The 19237-nt window shown below is 41.0% G+C and overlaps 1 protein-coding gene across 1 annotated transcript in view; it reads right to left on the bottom strand.

Moving 5' to 3' along the window:
* Positions 1-15761: 15761 nt before the first annotated feature.
* ZNF804A (zinc finger protein 804A) overlaps positions 15762-19237 on the bottom strand; it is a 113763-nt gene continuing 110287 nt past the window's right edge. The window contains exon 4 of the mRNA XM_010007416.1: positions 15762-19062. Coding sequence (XP_010005718.1) covers positions 15762-19062 — 3301 coding nt within the window. The remainder of the gene's footprint in view (positions 19063-19237) is intronic.

Below are 19237 nucleotides of genomic sequence, written 5' to 3'. Positions count from 1 at the left end.
GAGGGAATAAACATATAGCATAATCGGGGTTTGTTAAAACCAATTGACCCTTGATAGAATCTACAGAGATTAAAAAATGTCAGTTGTCAAAAAGGAATGTAAAGCATTGTAAGCAAAGGGTAAATAAAAAACCTGATCTACCCCAGCAATGCACCCGAGGAAGACTGGATGAAGTTATAGGTAATGACACAAATAATGAAAATCCGCACGTTTTGTGTCTTGCAGTGTGTCCTCAGCTACAGTCACCTGCTGGTTTTTGCTTCACAATGTCACAGTCAGTTTTGCACCAGTGATAAAAGGTGGAGGAAAATACAAAGAGCGTTGGACAAAGCCCTTCTTAACCTGGAAAATCATCTAATGTTTGACTGCCAGCCACCAAAGTCAGCTGTGGATTTCTGCGGAGGCAGCTGTGATGGGGCCTGGGGCAGGTGCTGCCTTCTCTGCTCCAAGCTGAGCCTTGGCTGCCCCTGGGGCTTGGGCTGGCCTGGAGCAGTGTGTGTGTGATAGAACACCAGGTCTTCCACACAACTTGGCAGGTGAGTGTGGCTCTGTCTACCTGACCCTTGCAAACCTCTGAGGATGAATGCTCCACCACCTCTCTGAGTAACCTCTCCCACTACCCTCTGAATTAATTAGATAGATAAATAAGTAAAGCTTCAATAGACATTTTCATTGAAGCTCTGTCAAAATATTCAGACTTCATTCTCAATGTTTATGGACAATTAAAAACAGAGACTTGTAAATATTTTTAAATAAAATGGTTTTATAAATGAACATTAAATTAATATAAAACTTCGTAAGTAAAATCTATTTTTAATGCCATAATGTTTAAAAAATAGATTTAATCTTCCTCCATGCGTGTTTAATTAAGGCTTTGAATTATATCATCCTGCACTGTTGAGCAATGTTTCTTTGCATTATTGAGCAATGGTTTCACATCACACCAAAGATAAAGGCAACATCAGGGAAGTCTGACTTTTCTCACAGGTTATGGAATGTTTGTGTTGAAAAACACTTGATTGATACTCATGATCTGATACTTAATTATAAGAAACGTACATTAAATACTTACCCATGTTTTAAATATATTTCTAAATCCATCCTGTTTTATAAATAGCACATTTAAACAGTTTAAACTAACCAGTACTAGCTACAGTACATTACAATTCACATAATATATTTTATGACCTGGCTTTTCAGTCAACAAAGAGGATTTTTTTGAAAGCTGTAACAGCAAGTTACTCCATTCAAATAACGTAGAAGAAGGTAGGACATAAGCATAACAGCATGAAATCAGTCATCCTATTTGTTCTGTTATTCTTCATAATTGGAAAATGAAATATTACTCTGGTATGGATGCTATTATATTAGGAAACAAGTCAGGCATATACATGCAATTTGCTTTATAGGTATTTCATATATATATTCTTCTGAGGCAGGTTTGCCTTTTGCTGCAACTTTTAATATTATGGGTTTTTTTAAATTATGATCCATTGACTGAAGCTGATGCAAAAATGTGCATCTAATTACAAACACAAGCACATATTTTATTTCACTTACCATTTCATTATCACCACAGAAGTCAATGAGTAGATAAAGCTCTGTCATATAGGTCACCTGGTATCTAGAAGGAAGCACCAGTAATTTGCTTTACAGTCCTGATTGACAGGAAAATTGGAAGCCATTCACTACAGATGCCTGTCAATGGATGTACGTATAGTGAATAGCAGCACTGTTAGGTTCATGAAGCAATTTATGAAGGAAAGTGCTACTTACAGAGAACAGAACTGTTACACTATAACCCCAAATAGCTAGGAGGAAGCACAAGAAACCTTATATAAAATGTTCTCCACTCATATGTAAAGCCTACTTACTTAGTTGCTTGGTACAGGGCCTTGTTAGATTTCAGCCACTGAGAGAATGTGTAGTTTCTGGGCATTATTTCAGCTGGGAATTTTTAATCTTTATTCTATTGCTGGTATTGTCTCTGTACTAGGAAATTCATCATGTGAAGCTGAATTTAACTGAAGTCATTCAAATGAAGTTATGCTCCTGGAGACACATTCTTTAACAGGGTAGAATTTTGCCTCATAAGCTGCTATGATCAACTGTTGCTTTTCTGGTGAAAGAACTGCACTGTACTGTAAGTGGAGGGGGGAAGAACAAAAATAAGCCTCCAAGAGTTCAAACAAGCAAGACGTGAATAGCACGTTAACAGAGAAAGAAATCTCTGTAGTACATGAAACCTAAATTTAGGCAAGGATCTAAAAGTGCAACTGAGAAAGGAGGAGAGTAACGAGACTACCCACTCTGTTCATAGATTGAATGCCATTTCACAGCAAGGCACTCAAGAGAGTGTGGCCCCCTACCCTGCTTTTTTTGTCAGTACCCATTCGTTAGTTAGAGATAACACACTTGAAATGCATGGGTTTTTGTAGAAACTACATCCTTCATTTCTGGAGCTCACAGCTTCAACTGTGAATGGCTGAACAACAGGCCGTGTGGGTAACTAATAGGGGTAGGAGCTACCCTCTGGTAAGGAAAGTTGTCACCTAGTGGGTTCTCTATTTGTAATTGAAAACCATTGATTAAATTGTTCAAAATGAAAACGTTTGCTTTTAGTGGAGTCTCTTTGTGGGACTCAATTACATTTATAGCAGCTGTGACTACGATCACTCTTCTAACCCTCAAAAAACAATTAAGGTTGCTGCAAGAGAAAACATTAATCATGACAGAGCAGAACTGATGAAGAGTAGAAGGCAATGTGCATTAAAAGCCTGTTCAGATCTCATCAACTATGCAGCATGCACAGGCTGAAAAGAGGCTGTATAGATCCTGTAAGAACAGGTCGTAACAGAAAGATAATGGTGCCTGTCACCCCCGAGCTACGCTTTTACACATGGCTAGAAAACACTCATGTTTTCTCAAGGGATTTCACAGCTTTTCTGGATAAAGCTTATTTCCAAATATCTGCCTTTTAAATATTGTACATGAAAGTAATTTGTTAGCTACGTTAAAAGGCATTTAGTTAAACTCACATATACTGCTTTCTCTTTAGGAGCTTCCTTGTATGTACCACTCCTATGGTGATCACATGGTCTCCTTCCATCCCACCACAGAGAACCCACGTTGGGCAGCAAGATAAAGTGAAATTAGGTACTGCATAATTGAACACACTTGCACATTCTTTCAATACGACTTGATACAAATGCATTTACAGCTTTGGTTGCCATTTTTCAATCTGACAGAAACCTCTATACCAGCAACCATCTACTGCATGTATGTAGAAAATCACTGGTCATCATGCTGCTGTAAAAAGAGGGTCTTTTAAATATACATGATTGCTTATTTTGTACCAGAGCAAACAGCCATCTGTGGGGAAAAAAAATGTTGTGTGACATGCCCAAAAGATTTAACTAGATTTTTCTAAGATCAGATGGCTTGATATGTACATTACCTGTTCAGTAGCACCATCCAACATGGCATCTCTGAAAATCTGCTGCCAGCCTGTCCTTTCCTACACAGCCCCTACAAAAACAAAGACACACAATGAATGAGCTGTGGCTTACTGAGTTCAGGCCCCTATTGATTCCAGAAGCCATACATTTTTCCATAAATAAATCCAGCTTCCTAAAAGAAAATACCTGTGTTTTTAGAGCTAGCTTTTGTCCTTTTTGTTTTATTGTTTTGTTTTGGGGTTTTTTTTGTGTTTTGTTTTTTATTTGTTTTCAGGGTTCTGTTTTGTTTGTGGGGTTTTTTTTCTTCCTGGGTTTCTTGGTTGTGGTGTGGTGAGGTTTTTTTGTGGCTCTTTTGTGGGTTTCTTGTTTGGTTGGTGGGTGGTTTTGTTTATTCGGTTGTTTTTTTCTGTGAGATGTGAAGTCTTAGGCAGTTTGGCTGCCTCCCTTTGATTAACTCAGGCTTGCCTTGGACAGATATAGAGCACTGGACCGTGGCTGATCACAACTATCTGTTCCTGCCTCGCACAGACCCAGCTTACACCAACTCCCACTCTCCCAAACAATTACCAGGCATAGTTTTGCATCTTGAACAATCTGAGGGCCATTCCTTCTCTGTTTGCACGCACCCACCGTTCCTGGGGCAGCACAAGAGCCTTGACACTGGACCAACTCTTTCCAGCCTCCAGAAACATCGGGAAGCCCATTCATTTCATTATATCCCAACAAAAGGAAACAGTCTGCTTATGAATTCTGCCAGTCTATTAACTGTAAGGCAGTTTCTTCTAGGTGTTGTTTTTTTCTTACTGCCTTACTGAACAGAATTTGGGAAGAATGGACATATCTCTTAAATTTCTACTAAGCAAGATCAGACACAATTTAAGAACTGGATTTTGCATGTTTGTTTTCTCATTAAAATATACACATTTATTATATGTGCATAGAGATCTGCTGCTTGATTTTAGTATTTTTTCAGGTTGTTTTCCCACATCAGTTGTTCCTTCTCCATTTAGAAAAAAAACCTGGCCTGACTGTAAGATGCAGTGAGATATTAATATACAAAAAAGAGAGTTATTTACGTTTACTGAGAGAGGAACAGGCTTTTACTTTCAAGAACTGTAAAAAATGGTCTTAAATGTCTTCAGAATATATATTAGATAAAAATCAAGCACTTTCTAAAAGAAGTGCACAGCCAAAATGATGGCTGAATCATTTAAACACTAACTGAAACACTAGAGAAATATATAGTCCTAACTCATTGCTCCAGTTCCATGAAATGAGGTACACTTTCTCATGTGCATCATTTCCCTTCCATGCCTTTTACCACTCAAACTGAGCAGAGACTAGGACTCAGGTGCTGAAAATTTGATTTAAAGTTGAACTAGAGGCTCCAAACCTCTGCAATGTTTATAGACCTTGGCCAGCATTCACGGACTCATGAGAATCTGGGACTAAACTGAGCTACTGCAGAATGCCTCTCAGTTGCTTTACAAGGGTTATTATCTGTATTTCTTTCAAAAATTACTTCACTTTGTGTAAGAAGTACACTGAAGATTAATACCATACATTTTCAGAATAATTTCAGAAATGAATACAGACTCAACTTGTTAGCAAAAATAAATAAATAAATAACATATCTTTTCCTAGCTGAAAACTTCACCAAAGTTATAAGTCAGTAAAATGTACTTCATCTACTGATCAATTCTGTTAGTATGTAAGTGTACCTGTATATATTAGTAGGCAATTGCAATAGTTCCAGTCTCCTAAAGGAATAGGAGAGAGGAACTATTTCTGACCAAAATCACACACTCTGTTTGTGACTCAGATAAGCATTCAACTTATGACCTTTCATTTCTATATTCAAGGACATTCTGTTCCTCAGAATCAGGATCACTATTCAGGATCCTGCATATGTTCTAGTGCCCAGGGCTGTCTGACAGTAACAGAAATTCATTCCTAACCCTCAAAACATAAAGCAAATCTCAGATGTATGCCAACAATAAGCAGGAAGTGTTGTTATTTTTTCTCCCCTCTCTGTGTTCTGCAATGCCAAATGAATCCCCAGAAAGACAGGTATGATTTTTATCTCCTTTTTGACAAGTCAGGTAGCAACAGCTTTAAAACACACTAATCTGACCAGGAGCATCAGACACAGGGCAGAGAGAACAAAAGAATTGTGTTTAAACTCTCAAATAGGAAAAAATTCTTTCTTTTTTTTTTCCCCTTTCCCCTGAAAGAATATCTCTTGGGATAAACAGTCCTTTTCTTATTGCATAACAGAGAAAGCATATTAACATTTCTGTGTGACTTGAAGGAAAAAAAAACAAAAATTATTTAATATAAAACGAGTTCCTTGTGACAAAGAGCAGGAGAAATCCAGCTCTCAAAGTTTCCCTTGCTTTCAAAGGAATGATGATTGTGTAAATTGCTGCATAGACTTTAAAATAAAAACCAATATAACCATGATTTTTAAAGTTACCAAATTCAGTTTCTCAAAGCAGAATTTCATTGAATCATAGAATGCCAGGTTGGAAGGGACTTCTGTGATCATTTGGTCCAACCTTTTTAGGTAGGAACATGGTTTGGATGAAATGGTTGAGCACCCTGTCAAGCTGAATCTTGAAAGTGTGCAGTGCTGGGAAAAATTTGGTATGGTGAGAAGCCTCAGGAAAATACCTGGGTGAGAGCCCACTTAGGGCTGTCAGTACACCAATGCTAGTGCTCCTGTACAAATGCTGAGCATGCTAAAACTCCAAGGAAGTGGCTGAGTCATGAGGCTGATTATTATTATGATTTTCTTGTTGTGTAAAGAGAAAATTACAAACAGTTCTTATACAGAAACACAAAGAGCATCCAGAATTGTTTAAGGGCTTTAGAAACTCCCAACCTACACTTGACGGTAGGAGGCTGTCATGGAGTCTGAGTTCAGGAGTTTCTCATGAATGCCCCCAGTTCATAATCCAGACCTTGGCTTGAGATTTTGAGTTACATCTTCATTGAATGAAAAACTTATTCAGGCATATTAGCTTATGTGAAGTCATGATGACAAGCCAAACCAGCACCTACTTAATACTGCTTGAACAGAATATTGAAAAGCTAAAGGTGCCCATCCCAGATTGTGTAGTTGTTATCACATTGTAGGAGTCACACATCACTGACTGGAATCATTAATGCAGTCCTAGAGGCAGGATGCGTATGATAATTCTATGAAAGGAAAAAGAGGAATCTTTTATTAGAAGAGGCAAAAATTGTTTGAAGCTGAATTATCACAGAGCAAACACAAATATCAGTATGAAAAATAATCAGTCTGACACAACACTAAACTGAAATGGTCTGTGTGCATAGTAGGTACACAAAGCTACAGGAAAAATGGAACACGTGTAAACCATAAGCATCTCAGGTACCTTGATATGATTGTTTCTGATGATCAGAAGCAGTCCATTGTGGACAAGCACTCACTGGGAGAACACCAGTAGGACATGGCACTACCCACCTGGGTGATCTCTCAGTGTTGTGAGGAAGATTTCAATTGCTGGGATTTGAAAACAAATTTTCAGTCACTGTTGAGTCTTCTGTTATTACCCATTTCTAAGCAGGAAGAACATTCCATCTTATATTTTATTTAAAACATACACAAATCAGCTGCCTAAATTAGCTAATACTCAATAGGTACAGACAATTTGCACTATTTCTTCCCAAGCCTATTCAAGGTCCCTTTTCCATTCCTCTCCCTCTTGCCCACCAGTGCCATCTCCTTGCCCCTGCTTTTCTCAACGGGGCTGAGAGTGTGGATCCTTTCATCTCCTCTCCAAAGCCACTCTCCACCCCGTCCTGTCATCTAAACCTACGGAGTGACCCAGAAATTCCAAACTCTTTTCCATCTAACATCCAGGCTCAGACAACTACCCCCATAAAACTCAGTTTTGCCTCCCTATAACTTTTGGTCAGGATGATAAAATTAAACCTTGCCACTTACCCATGCCAGGGCCAGCCTCCAAGGCAATGAAGAACTCCTGATAATGTGAGTACTTGGCATTATGGCTTTAGGATAAAATATGAACTTATTTTGCACATTATTTAAATTACCTCACATTTTTTATTTCCACTGTTATTAAACTGTAATGAATTTATTTGTTTATGCAAGTGTGCACTGCATGTCTAGTACCATTTTATAATAGCTGGATTTAGAGCCAGACTCTGATTTCTATCCTAGACATCATTAAACAATTTATTTTCTGTGATAGGGGAATGTGCTCTTGGGCAAGAGCTCTCCATTAATATGAATTATTAACAATATGTATTTACACGCACTGTGCATTTAAAAGATGAAAAGGAAGCTTGCCAGTTACTCTGTGGAGCTTTCTCCACCTCCGAGCCCACTGAATTTCAGTGAGCTGTCTGCTGAGGGGTCACAGGCAAGGAATCCTAAATGACCATTCATATTTTGCTCTCCTGCTGTTAAAACTATATAAAGTGTTACAGAAACAGAAAAAAAAATAAATTCTCTGATTGGCAACACCTGCTTGACCCTCCACTACTTCTTCCTGTCGTGAACCAGCAGATAGCTCCCCAAAGAAACACTGAGCAGGGGTCTCACCACTGTCATCAACACGCATAGAGGTTGGTTTTGCAGTCTTACAAGAAGGATATTTTTGGAAGTGCAACATTTGAGAAAATGGCATCATTTTTAGCTGTTGCTGCTGACGCATCTGCTTGCAATGTGTCACATCGCATCCATCAGCCACGTGAAGCTTCATAACCCCGTGTGATAATGGAATATGAGGGAAAGCAGCAGCTTTGATACTTGACATCACACTGCGAGACAGCAGCAGAAAGGCTCTAAAACATTTAAATCTCAAATAAAAACTCTTAGGTATGCAGCACAGTGATCACCGTTCAGGTTTCTGTACAGCTTTGCTCTCTGGGAAAAGCACTCTTAAAAGGTGTCAGCTCCTTAAACCTTTCCAGGTCATCAGTCCCTGTGCTACTGCAGGATTCATGCATCCCACTGCTCATGGCAATACCCCAAAATGCAGTGTCAGGAAATCCCACTGCTTGGTATCCAGGGGTTAATGAGTAACAGTGCTCCCAAGGAGAACTGAACACAAGGAGGTAGGGGGGAGTCTAGAGATGAATTATCACTGCTCTCTGCAGGCTTGAAAAAGTTTCCTAAAGCTCTTCAAAACCCCTTGCAGCAGTGCCCCCTTCCACCTGGCCTCTCTTGTACCCCTTTGTTGCCATCCAGTTTACTAAATATTGCCAAATTCGATCACTGGGCCTGTGGGGCCCATCATGTTGGTGGCCTTAGGGCCCTCCAGGGCCCACAAGGGGATATCATCGGGGTGGGGGGTGGTGACACTAATCTGAGGTCCTTCCTACCAAAAAAAACCTTCCATCCCAGCCCGGAGTTACCTTCTTGGCCTCCACCATGTTGAAGTCAGTAGTAGTCTTGACATCTCCCAGACTGTGCTGTTACTTCCAGAGGTTGTTTCTCTTGATGGCTGCCTACATTTGGGGAGTGCCTCCAGCATGTGGGGCAGTCAGAAGGGGAGTATTCCCCCCAGCAGTCGCCTTTTGGGGTTTTGGGTGCAAGAGGGTTGTTACGTGGTGAACAAATAAGTCCTCCTGTGTGTCATTCCTGGGGGAACCCAAAAAAAAAAACCAACCCAAGGGGGCATTAAGGTTTTTTTGGGACCCCCCCAAAATTAGGGCATTTTGGGGAACACCCTAATGCCATATCCAGTACCTTACAAACCCTATCCCATGCAAACAAGGAAGCATCCTCCCAGGACTTTCCTCCCATCCCTTGAAGGGGACCCCAGAAACCCCAGGGGTGACCCCAAAACCTTCCAATGCCCTGGGCCCCCCCAGTATTGTGTGTTCCCTGCTCCCCCTTTTACCTGGTGGAGTAGCCATAGCCCTTGCAGATGTTAGACCATCCATGTGGGTGGCTGGAAAGGGGTGAGGGGATAGATTTTAGGGTGAAAGCCCCCAAATTCAGGTACGGCCTACCCCAACTTGTCTTCACTTTAAGCCCCTGCAGGGGACTTAATGCACAACAGGGGGAATCCCTAAGCTCCCCTTAAGGACAAGGGATCCCCAAAAGCGGGGTGGGGATCCCCAACACCCTTGTCACAACTGGGGGAACGCCCCAATTCACCTCCCACCACAGCCAGGGGCTCCCTGAACGAAGCGGGGGACGCCCTGGATCCCCCATCCCACACGGATTCCGACTGCCCAAACAGGGAGGAGCCTGAGAAGCTGTCAAGTCAGCAGCTGGGGGGCTCAGCCGCCCATCAGCAGCCTCAGGAGGGCACCAGGGACCCCGACTGCTAATCAAGAACCCCAAGGGGTCCCAGACCTCTTCCACAAAGCCCCTCAGCTGCCAACCAACAGCCCCAGACCAATCCCAGACCTTCAGCAGACCCGAGGGGGAAACCAGAGCCCCTCAGCTTCCCCACAGCTCCCAGCCACCTTCCCCTGCCCTGGCAGGAGGGAAGGGGCTCCGAGCAACCCCTTGGCTGCTGGCACCCGTGGCTCCTGAGGAGCTTGGGGTGGAAGCAATGGCAGGAGCAGCCCTGGAGGGGCCCGTGGGAGGGGGGTGTGGGTTTCTGAGGGAACCACCAGCCATCCTGAAGTGGGAGCAGCCCCGAGCGGTGCTGGGGGCAGCCCGGGGGGGTCTGCATGGCCCTCTTGCCTCTAGGCTCGTTAGCATAGATTTGCATCATCTAGGCTGGGGAAAAGGGGATAGAGGGGGGTACAGGTTGGAGGTCTCTGTAATTAGTCTCACGGAGCTCATTTTCATGGAGTGGCATGGTTGCCATGGCAACGCGGCTCCCTCAAGATGGTGGGAGCAGATCCTCCTCTCCGGGTTCCAGCCTGGTGCTTCCTCCAGATTCCATCAGGCTTCATCGAGGCACCAGGGTCCCTTGTAACAGCGACGGGTTTGAACCCGTGGTACTTACTCATCCGTGCCAAGGCTGCACAGCTCCTCGTTTCTAAAAGTCCACTTGCAAAAGAACGGCTGCTTCTTTGTTGTTGGTTTTTTTTTTGAGGTAAAAACAAAGAAGTCATTATTTTCTCTTCAAATCTCATTCACAGCAAACAAACACCACTGCTGATGGAACAGTAACCTTCTTTAATTTGCATAAATCATATTCTATCCATCGTGGATTCACATTTGAAGCTTAATGATTATGGTTTTCTCTCCATGGATCTGCACATTTTGACCTTAGCCCAAGGACCACTGATATATTATTATACCTAAGTACCGTATGAATGTAGTCCCACTTCTAAATGATCCTGTACAGCTAGAAAACACTTTTAACTGTTTGTTTTTTCTTTTCTTTGGTATCAGAATAGAAGGTGCATATATGTGTTTCAAAACACTGATGATACAGAACTGAAACTGTAAAGATACTGATTTGAAATTGATTACTTTTCTTTAGTAGATTGTGCTCTTCATAATACCTTATGAGATTATTCTTTGACTGAAAGGAATAAGTATTAGGGAGTTTAAATAAATAAAGAGCCCTAGTGCCCCAGGTCAAAACAAATCCTCAAGAATATTAATGGCAAAGCTTCCTTAGACTTCACTGGTTTCAGAATTTCACCACCAAGTCAAAATTCAGACTTAGGGTCGAAATTTTATCAACCCTTTATAAAATCCAGAAAATAAAACAGACGCTTGAAGCAAAAATAAGCCTTGTAACTCTTAGAGTTGGTACACTAATTTTTGCAGCTTGAAATAATAAAAAAGTCTGGTTCCTATTCATAAAATATATAAATCCCAATAAACTCTGATAGACTCACAAACAGAAAACCAGAAAACTTTATAGTGTTCCTGAAGTACAGAGGAGAAGGACATAAAATAATATACAAAACCATGCCTACTGCAAACATTAAACCTAAGTGATCTATAAAATAACATACTCATTTAGATAGTAAGCCATGTTAATTTAAAAATATCAAATGATCTTTATACAGTAAAAATGTCTTTGCTTTCCATAAAGAGAGTTAAGATAGCTTTGTAAAACCTTACGACAGGTAGGTAGGCATATTGCATAAATATGTGCACTGCTACATATATACAAGTCTTTAGGCAATGTACAGTCATGGAAACCAGAAAATGAACGTATGGAGTTTAGAACATGTAGACTATGAGCACCACAGTAAAATACCCAGTAGAATAAAATTTGCCACTTGAGTTATAAACAAATAACTGTCTCTAAAATACATTCAGATGGTCATAACTTATTGCCTTAATCTAGGAAAATTAACAGAACCCTTAAGGTTGCAACATGAGTGATTTTCAGTTGCTACAAATCAATAGAATTCTACCAATGTCAGAAGTTGTACCTTGATTTACACCAGCTGAGAGTATGGCCAAATATACTTGAAACTGTGTTTTAAATGCAACATAGAAAGTAAATATTATCGTCACGCAAATCATGTATTTTAAAAAAAACCTGCACCATTATAGAAGATGAACTCAACAAATTACAGCCACGTTGCATATTGCATAACAAGCACATCATCATGTATAGTGATATATTAAAGAGAAATGGATGTCCCAAAATGGTCTTTTGAAACTTAATGTGAATATCATATAAAAAGGAGGTTTTCAAGAGTGTAAAAGCTTACTAACTGATAAAAAAATAACACTGCAAGTAAAGACTGCTTTACTTCATACTGATTTAATTGTTGTTTGATTGCAGTGAGTGATAAAAAAATTCTGACTCAATAATGCTCTGTAGAAGGTGTTTCTTCAACCAGTATTTGTGGTTCCTACCTCTGCGACTACTCATCACTCACTCCTGTAGGATCTGAAATCTGCTCATTTCTCCCCAGCAATTAAAAGCTTGTGTATCTTCTATTTTGTGAACAAAACCAAATAAACAGCTTGATTATTTGCACGTATGGGTAGCAGTAAAATAAATAAATAAATAAATGAATGAATGAATAAATAGATAAATATACTCGCAGACAGGATAAAAGAGTTTGAATATTCCACACTGCCCATCACAGGGCAAGACGATCGTGTTCCTTAGTGCCCAAAAGCTCCTCTAGACCATAATTTAGACCATTACTCTCTGGCTCATGTTACCTGTGAAAGGCTGTGTCCCCAGGAAGGTCATATCTGCACAGACTGCAACTTCTCAAGGACTGAAAACAAGGTACTTCTCATCTCCGTGGAACAGATTAACTTTTCGAGCATTTTTCTCCAGAGCTGTTCTGGGATATCACTTAACAACACCTATAACCTCATTAAGCTTTAGGTCTGAAGGTTTAATTCTTGCACTTTACTTTTCATACTGGAATAACATGCCAATAATTCTAAAAATTGGCAAACTGGCCAGGAACAGACCTGTGTAAATTTGAAAATTTGAAAGTAAATTAACTAGGTTTAACAAATTTGGTGGATTATTTAGCAGTTGCAATAATATTTACTTATAAATTATACTACTAAGTTACAGAATAAATATACACATTTAATCTAAAATACCAGATAAAACATGAAGAACTACCCTTATATAACTTACTTAAAGTTATATTTCTAATAATAAAACAGAAACTCAAAATATTCTTTTATTAGGTAATTTCATTTAGCATGTTAAATTTTGAACTTCACTTGTGATTAATTTTTATATTGGTTTTACTTTTACATATGAAGTCACATATACAAGCAGTTCTAGCATTAAAGGCAATACCATATTAGAAAATTATTACATTTGATGGCTATTAGTCTTTTATTGTAAGTAGTTTATACACTATTGAAAAGCAATTACAGTAGATAATAAATAATTTTATATGCAAGGTCTTAAAATTTTTTAACAACTTAAAATAGAAATATAAATAATTTTAATTGTACTAAAAAAGTAAAATTCAAAGCTGTTGGAATATTTAGTGGAAAAAAATGTGGACTTCTAAGTTAATAGACTGGATTTTTCAATGAACGCTGTGACTGAAAATTTCAAATTGGTGATTTTTAATCTCCTGTCAGGTGCAAATGTATGGATGTGGTAAGGTGAAACTAGCTGTCTTATGTGGTTTCTTTGTTTCAAGTGTACAGCTATATAATTAGATGGATTTTGCCTTTGAGAAGACGTCAGAGCCCAGGGGACTGTCTGCACTGAGTACAGCAGACGATGGCAGAAATGAAAAAGCCAGAGCATATCAGCTGAGGTGGGAGATGAAGCAGCCAGCACATGCCTCCCAGCTTCCAACAGAGATTCCTTCGCGTGGCACCTGCCTATGACAGGAGGTAATGGGGACATACAGATTATGTAGGCATGCTGCTGAAATAAAGGAGGAGTACAGAGTCGCTCCTTATGCGCTGTTTTTCAGGTACCAGAGAAACAGGCATTCACTTACTCACAGCTAAAGAAAATGTACCTTCCTCATGGCATTTCAGGGATAGATGCTCAGCAACATCCCGCTCCGTGCCACAGCCTCAGGCAGGGGATCCAAGCCCCTCTCCAGAACCAGGCTGACTACTGCTCCTGTTTCTCAGCTTTTTCCTTATTCACGTGGTTTAGCCCTTGGTAACTGCACAACATGGAAAGCTCGCATCCCTTGACTCGCTGACACCGTAATCATAGTGGCAAGATGTCATCTACCATAGTTTTAATGTTGAATTATACTGAAACTTGCAATATTGATACAGGTAAGTTCTAATGCTATAGCTGCAGAAACTAATAACCAGGTTATTTATGTTTTAGGATATAGTATTACTTTTCAAATGGTAAATGTCTGTAGCTATTCATATGCAATGTATATTAATAATATTCAAAAAAATTACTATTCTTTCAGTTCAACTGTATGTAATTTTATTACACTATATAAAAAGAAGTGATTAATTGGAGAGCTAGCACCTACCTTTTATTATGGAGGGCCTACCTCTAGCACTAACAGTCATGCTGCAAATCCTTAGCTTCATTCACATGATGACACCTCATTTTACCTCAGAGAGGTGGCTCTGTCTCAGAACCACTTCTGGTTTTATTCTGGACCATCGCAGGTGTGGGTCTGACATATCGCATACTATAGCAACTGGGAAGATTTCTCTGGCTAAAGCTGAGTGAGGTTCAACACCAATAAAAAAGGCTGCAGAGGTAGGGAGAATTCTCTGAAATACAGTTAGAAATAACGGCAGTATATTAGTATTAACATGACTCTCTATTCTATGTTATTTTATTTCTTCCTCAAAATGCTGTGGGAGAGAGATGAAGAGAGGTAAGAATCTGAATCAAACCCTGGTGGGTACCCCTGTAAAGCTCTTCCTGACCTCCCCATCATGCTCATGAGCTCTTGCTATCCTCTTACACTGCACAGGCAGCGAGGACCTCACTCTGATGGACCCCTCTCCCACCAGTGGATGTGTGCACTCAGGGAAAGCTGGCTTCATGGAACCAAGGCCTTGCTTATGCTCCACCTTTCTGCTCGAAGCAATATTCCCTTGAAATCAAATTGACCTTGATCTTTTCCTTCCCCACTGCCCTCCCCACCTCCCCCATCATTGCTGTTATTTTTGTTACATCGTCTCTTTTGTCATTTAGTAGAAAAGAGATGAGCTCCAACAGTCAGCAGTTTGTGCACATACTACAAGTAGGCAAAATTTGTCACAGTGACATGAAACCACTAACACAAACAGATCTATTACCCTTTCTCTCTTGCTCTGTAAGACAGATGCCCTCAAGGTATTAGCCTCTCAGCCTCCCTGATAAATCACTGATGGACAGGAAACCTGATTATCCCAACATAGCAGGAGTGGGGGGTGCTATCCGTCTGCAGAAGAACGAGGAAGAACAACATCCATGAGGCTTATAATGAAAGATTTTTGATATACTTAAGTAGTTAACAAAAATTTATTGCAAGAGATAGTTTGTCACTAGATTTACAGTTTCAGAGAACATAGTACAAAACATAGTGCATCGGCTTTGTCTAAACATTAAATAGGTGCAAATACACAAAGATTAAAAAAAAAAAAGGTGAATACTTTACAATGTAAGTTATAGAACTATAAATATATTTTATATACATTATACATATTTTCTAAGACATTATTTCACTTACATATATATATAGAGATAGTTCATATTAGTATCAGACTATTCAGTGCTTTAGTTATAGTATAGGTCTGAACTGGACGTGAAGGTTTGCATCGTTATACTTACAGTAAATGTCTCCCAAGGAACAAGGAGTTCTAACCAGTTTATTTCATGGAACCGTTTTGGCAGAGCGAAGGGGACTGCGGAAATAGCAGGACCTTTTACCTCAAGGCTCCTTCCACCACCATCCCCTGTCCTAAAAGAGGGGCTGCAGGGGGATGACAGCTGGATGTGGGGACAGCAGGGACGGGAAGACAGCGTGAGGCAGCGGGGCCAAGGCCAGCTGGCTGGGGTGCAGGACCGAGGGCGGCAGCAGCGGCAAATGCGGCGGGGCGACGAAAGCTGTGTGGCCTCCAGGGCAAATCCTTGGTCCTACTGGCAGATGAGGTAAAGGTGCTCTGGAAAGAGCCGGGACCTGGGAGACGAACTGCTGGTGGGGCTGGAGAAACTTCAACGTGCTGGCAGCGGCGTGTTGCTGCAGGACAGTGTGGTGGATGGTGGTAATGGAGGTAGAAGAGAGCGGCGGTTGCAAGGGCAAGGGCTGCAGCGGGGAACTGGGGGGCTGGATGGCTGGGGAAGGGAAGGTGAACTTCACTTTGTTGGCCAGCATGTTTTGGGGCAGGATCTGCTGATACGCCTCCGACGGGAGATCTTTGAATTTGTTGTGGTTGTCTGGAGGGAATATCAACGTCTGATCTGGCAGGGTGAAGGGGGCTATTAACTGCTCGGTAGTTAAAAAGGTATGGCTATTTACATGTGCTTCTTTGAATGGCAAGGGTAGTGGGCTGGTAAATATGCCCGGATTACACGGTACCCATTCACTGGTCACCTCATTTATTTTCTCATGTGGTAGAGACTCAGGCAGTTCGTAATGGCAAAGATTGGATCTAGGAGGAACTTGTTCCAAATGTCTGCTGGGGAGCGGAATTTTGTAACGAGCTTGATTTTCATGACTGTTGACATTTTCTTTTTTCTTCTCGTCCTGCAGAACATCCTGCACACTGGCAGTTGCTGGAGCATTGTGCTCAGGAACAGAAGCAGCAGAACCTGTGATGACATCAGAAAATGTACTCGGAGTGCTCTCCATTGCTGTGCACCCTGTCAGTTTGTCATTTTCCAGCACATGTGAACTATCAGTTTCTAGACATGACTTGCTTTCTTCCAGCTGCATTGTTTCTTCAGTATCTTTTGCTTGATCAGCTTTAGGATCTACATTAGTTTCCTCTAGACTGTCTTGAGTCAAGAAGTCCGCCAAAGTATTTGAAGTAGAACTTGCAGAATTTTCTTTGGAAGGTTTGGAGGTCTCACTTTTTGCATTCCTGTCAAGGAAAATGTGATGGATTCTAGTTTTCCTTCTCCTGTGTTTGCCTTTTGCCTTGTGATGTGTACCTAAAATATGTGCTTGCCTTAGATACTCCTCTGCTGATAATGTCTGACTGTATGAGCTTTCATCTGATGAGGAGGAGCACGTATGTTGTCTCCGCTTGCGGTGGGATTTTTCAGTTTCCTCTGTCAGAAGGCTATAACCTCTCTTTATGGACTGGTTTTGACTGGTGCTCTTCTCCTCACCGCTGTGTCCTAAACATTTATGCTCTGGACTACAGCTTGGCCTCCTGACTTTGCAGCTACAACACTTTTTAGAGTACCTTAAGCTGTGCCTCCTGGAACTCAGAGCCAGCTGCTTAGCCTGTCTCTGAGAGCTTCCTTTGCTCTTTCTGTGCACCCGTTTACAACCACGGTGGTGGCCACTATTTTTTGCACCCCAAGCACAACACCAGTCTCTGTCCCCATATGCATAATCTGACATCGAGATGACTTTCTTATGACCATTTTCAATGCCCAGTTGTTGATGTGACTGCTGTCTCTCCCCTGCAGCTAGCCAGATATTCCCCGCATCATGTCTGCCCCTCTCAGGATTATTTTGGAGGAGCAGATATTTATTTTCATCTCCATAACTAACTTCTTTCTCTCTCACTGGGGACATCTCCATTTCTGCTGCTGTTGTGTCTCCACAGTGATGATGATGAAAATGACAATGACATAATTTTCTTCTCCTTTTCCGTTTTCTACTTTTGTGAAGCCATTTTGCATGGTTTTTTTTGATCCAGACTTTGTTGTATTTCTCGTCTATCACAGTGTTTTGTCCTAAGGAATTTTTAGAAATGTGATACTTTTCCACTTTTCTTATCCTGAATGACTCATCCAAGGGCACTTTATTTTGATTTTTTGCAAGATCATGATTTCTGATGAGGGAAGCATCACTTATAAGGGGTGTCATAGAGTTGCACACATTTTTACTCGTTTCTGTTTCATAATCATGACACTCTGAAGTAGGTTTATTTGTAAAATCCAAGACTAAGGTAGGGTTGGATTCAGTTTTATGGTGCACGTGAGGTATGTTAGGCTGATGCTTGGGCTTTTCTTGGCTGTCGCTCGCTCTCGATGATTTGAAATCAAAATACAGAGGATTACAGCTGTAAGAAATGGATGGGTCTGTACTCGTGTAAATTAACATTTCTGACGGCCACTGAAGAACATTTGATCCATGTTTGCTAAGAACAGGAACAAAGGGCTCACAAGGTCTCTTGTGCACGTCCGGTTTGCTCTCTGGAGCTCCACTACCACCTTCTTCAGGTGGCAACAGAACCAATGCATCTGCCCCCAGATTTTTTATTTCAGTTTCAGTTGTAGATGAATCACTGTTCCTGTCTTTATAATTCTCCTCCGCAACATCCTGCAGAGATAAACAATCCTCCATGACTGCCTGTGTGAGAGCCTTGGTTGCCTGCAGCTCGTAACTGCTGCAGTCCAGGGGCAGGACCTGAGCACCGTCTGCAACCATGGGCAGCGACTGCTCTGGTGCGTCTGCTGCACTTACATCAATACCACAGCTCTCTATGTCCAAGGACACTGGTTGCTTCGAATGGCACACTGCAAGAGTTAATTCAGGACTCTCTAGTACCCCGGTTTCTTCACTGGCCAGCTCTTTTGACTCCTGAGCTTCAGAAGCTGCTGCTGGGTCAGTGCATTTTTCTACCAGTGGGTGAAAACAGTTCTGTTTCTCCTCAGGGCTCAGGGCTATTTCTGCTGCTGCTGCTGGAGACTGAAGGTTACAAGCTCCTGGAACAAACCTACTTCTTCTGCTCAATCCGTGCTCCATGGACGATTTGTCATTATATTCATAAAAAACAGCAGCTGAAGACTCCAGTTTGACTGCTGCTTTCTTAGGAAAAGCAAAAGAGAACCCAACTCTATGTCCTTGAGTTCCTTGAACTTGATCTCCACATTTGTTAGCATCAGATTTATCACTACACGCATTTCCGGGAGTGGAAGAAGTAAGAGAAGCCACATCTTTGCAATTCTGGGCATCTTGCATTAATGAGCAGCTGAAATCCTGCTTGTTGGCAGGATCTATGGCAGCACTTGGTGGGATATCATTGCAATGATCTTGCACTGTCACTGTCGTGGATTTGAACATTGGCCCACTTCCAGGAGCACTAGGAAGGAAAAGAAAACTCCAAGTCAGTGCCTTTGGAAGAACTGTGGATAGAATCATGGTGTAACATTGGTATTGAAGAGATGTTTTTTTAAGAGGAAGAATATCTGAATATATAGATTTAGAATATTAAAAAGACATTTATAATCAGATCAGTTGACCTCTATTTAAAAAAA

Source organism: Chaetura pelagica, unplaced genomic scaffold, assembly GCF_000747805.2.
Source record: "Chaetura pelagica isolate M959 unplaced genomic scaffold, ChaPel_1.0 scaffold240, whole genome shotgun sequence".
In the NCBI taxonomy this organism is placed as follows: domain Eukaryota; kingdom Metazoa; phylum Chordata; class Aves; order Apodiformes; family Apodidae; genus Chaetura; species Chaetura pelagica.
Note: the sequence above shows the minus strand (reverse complement) of the source record. Positions and strands in the feature narration are given on the sequence as shown.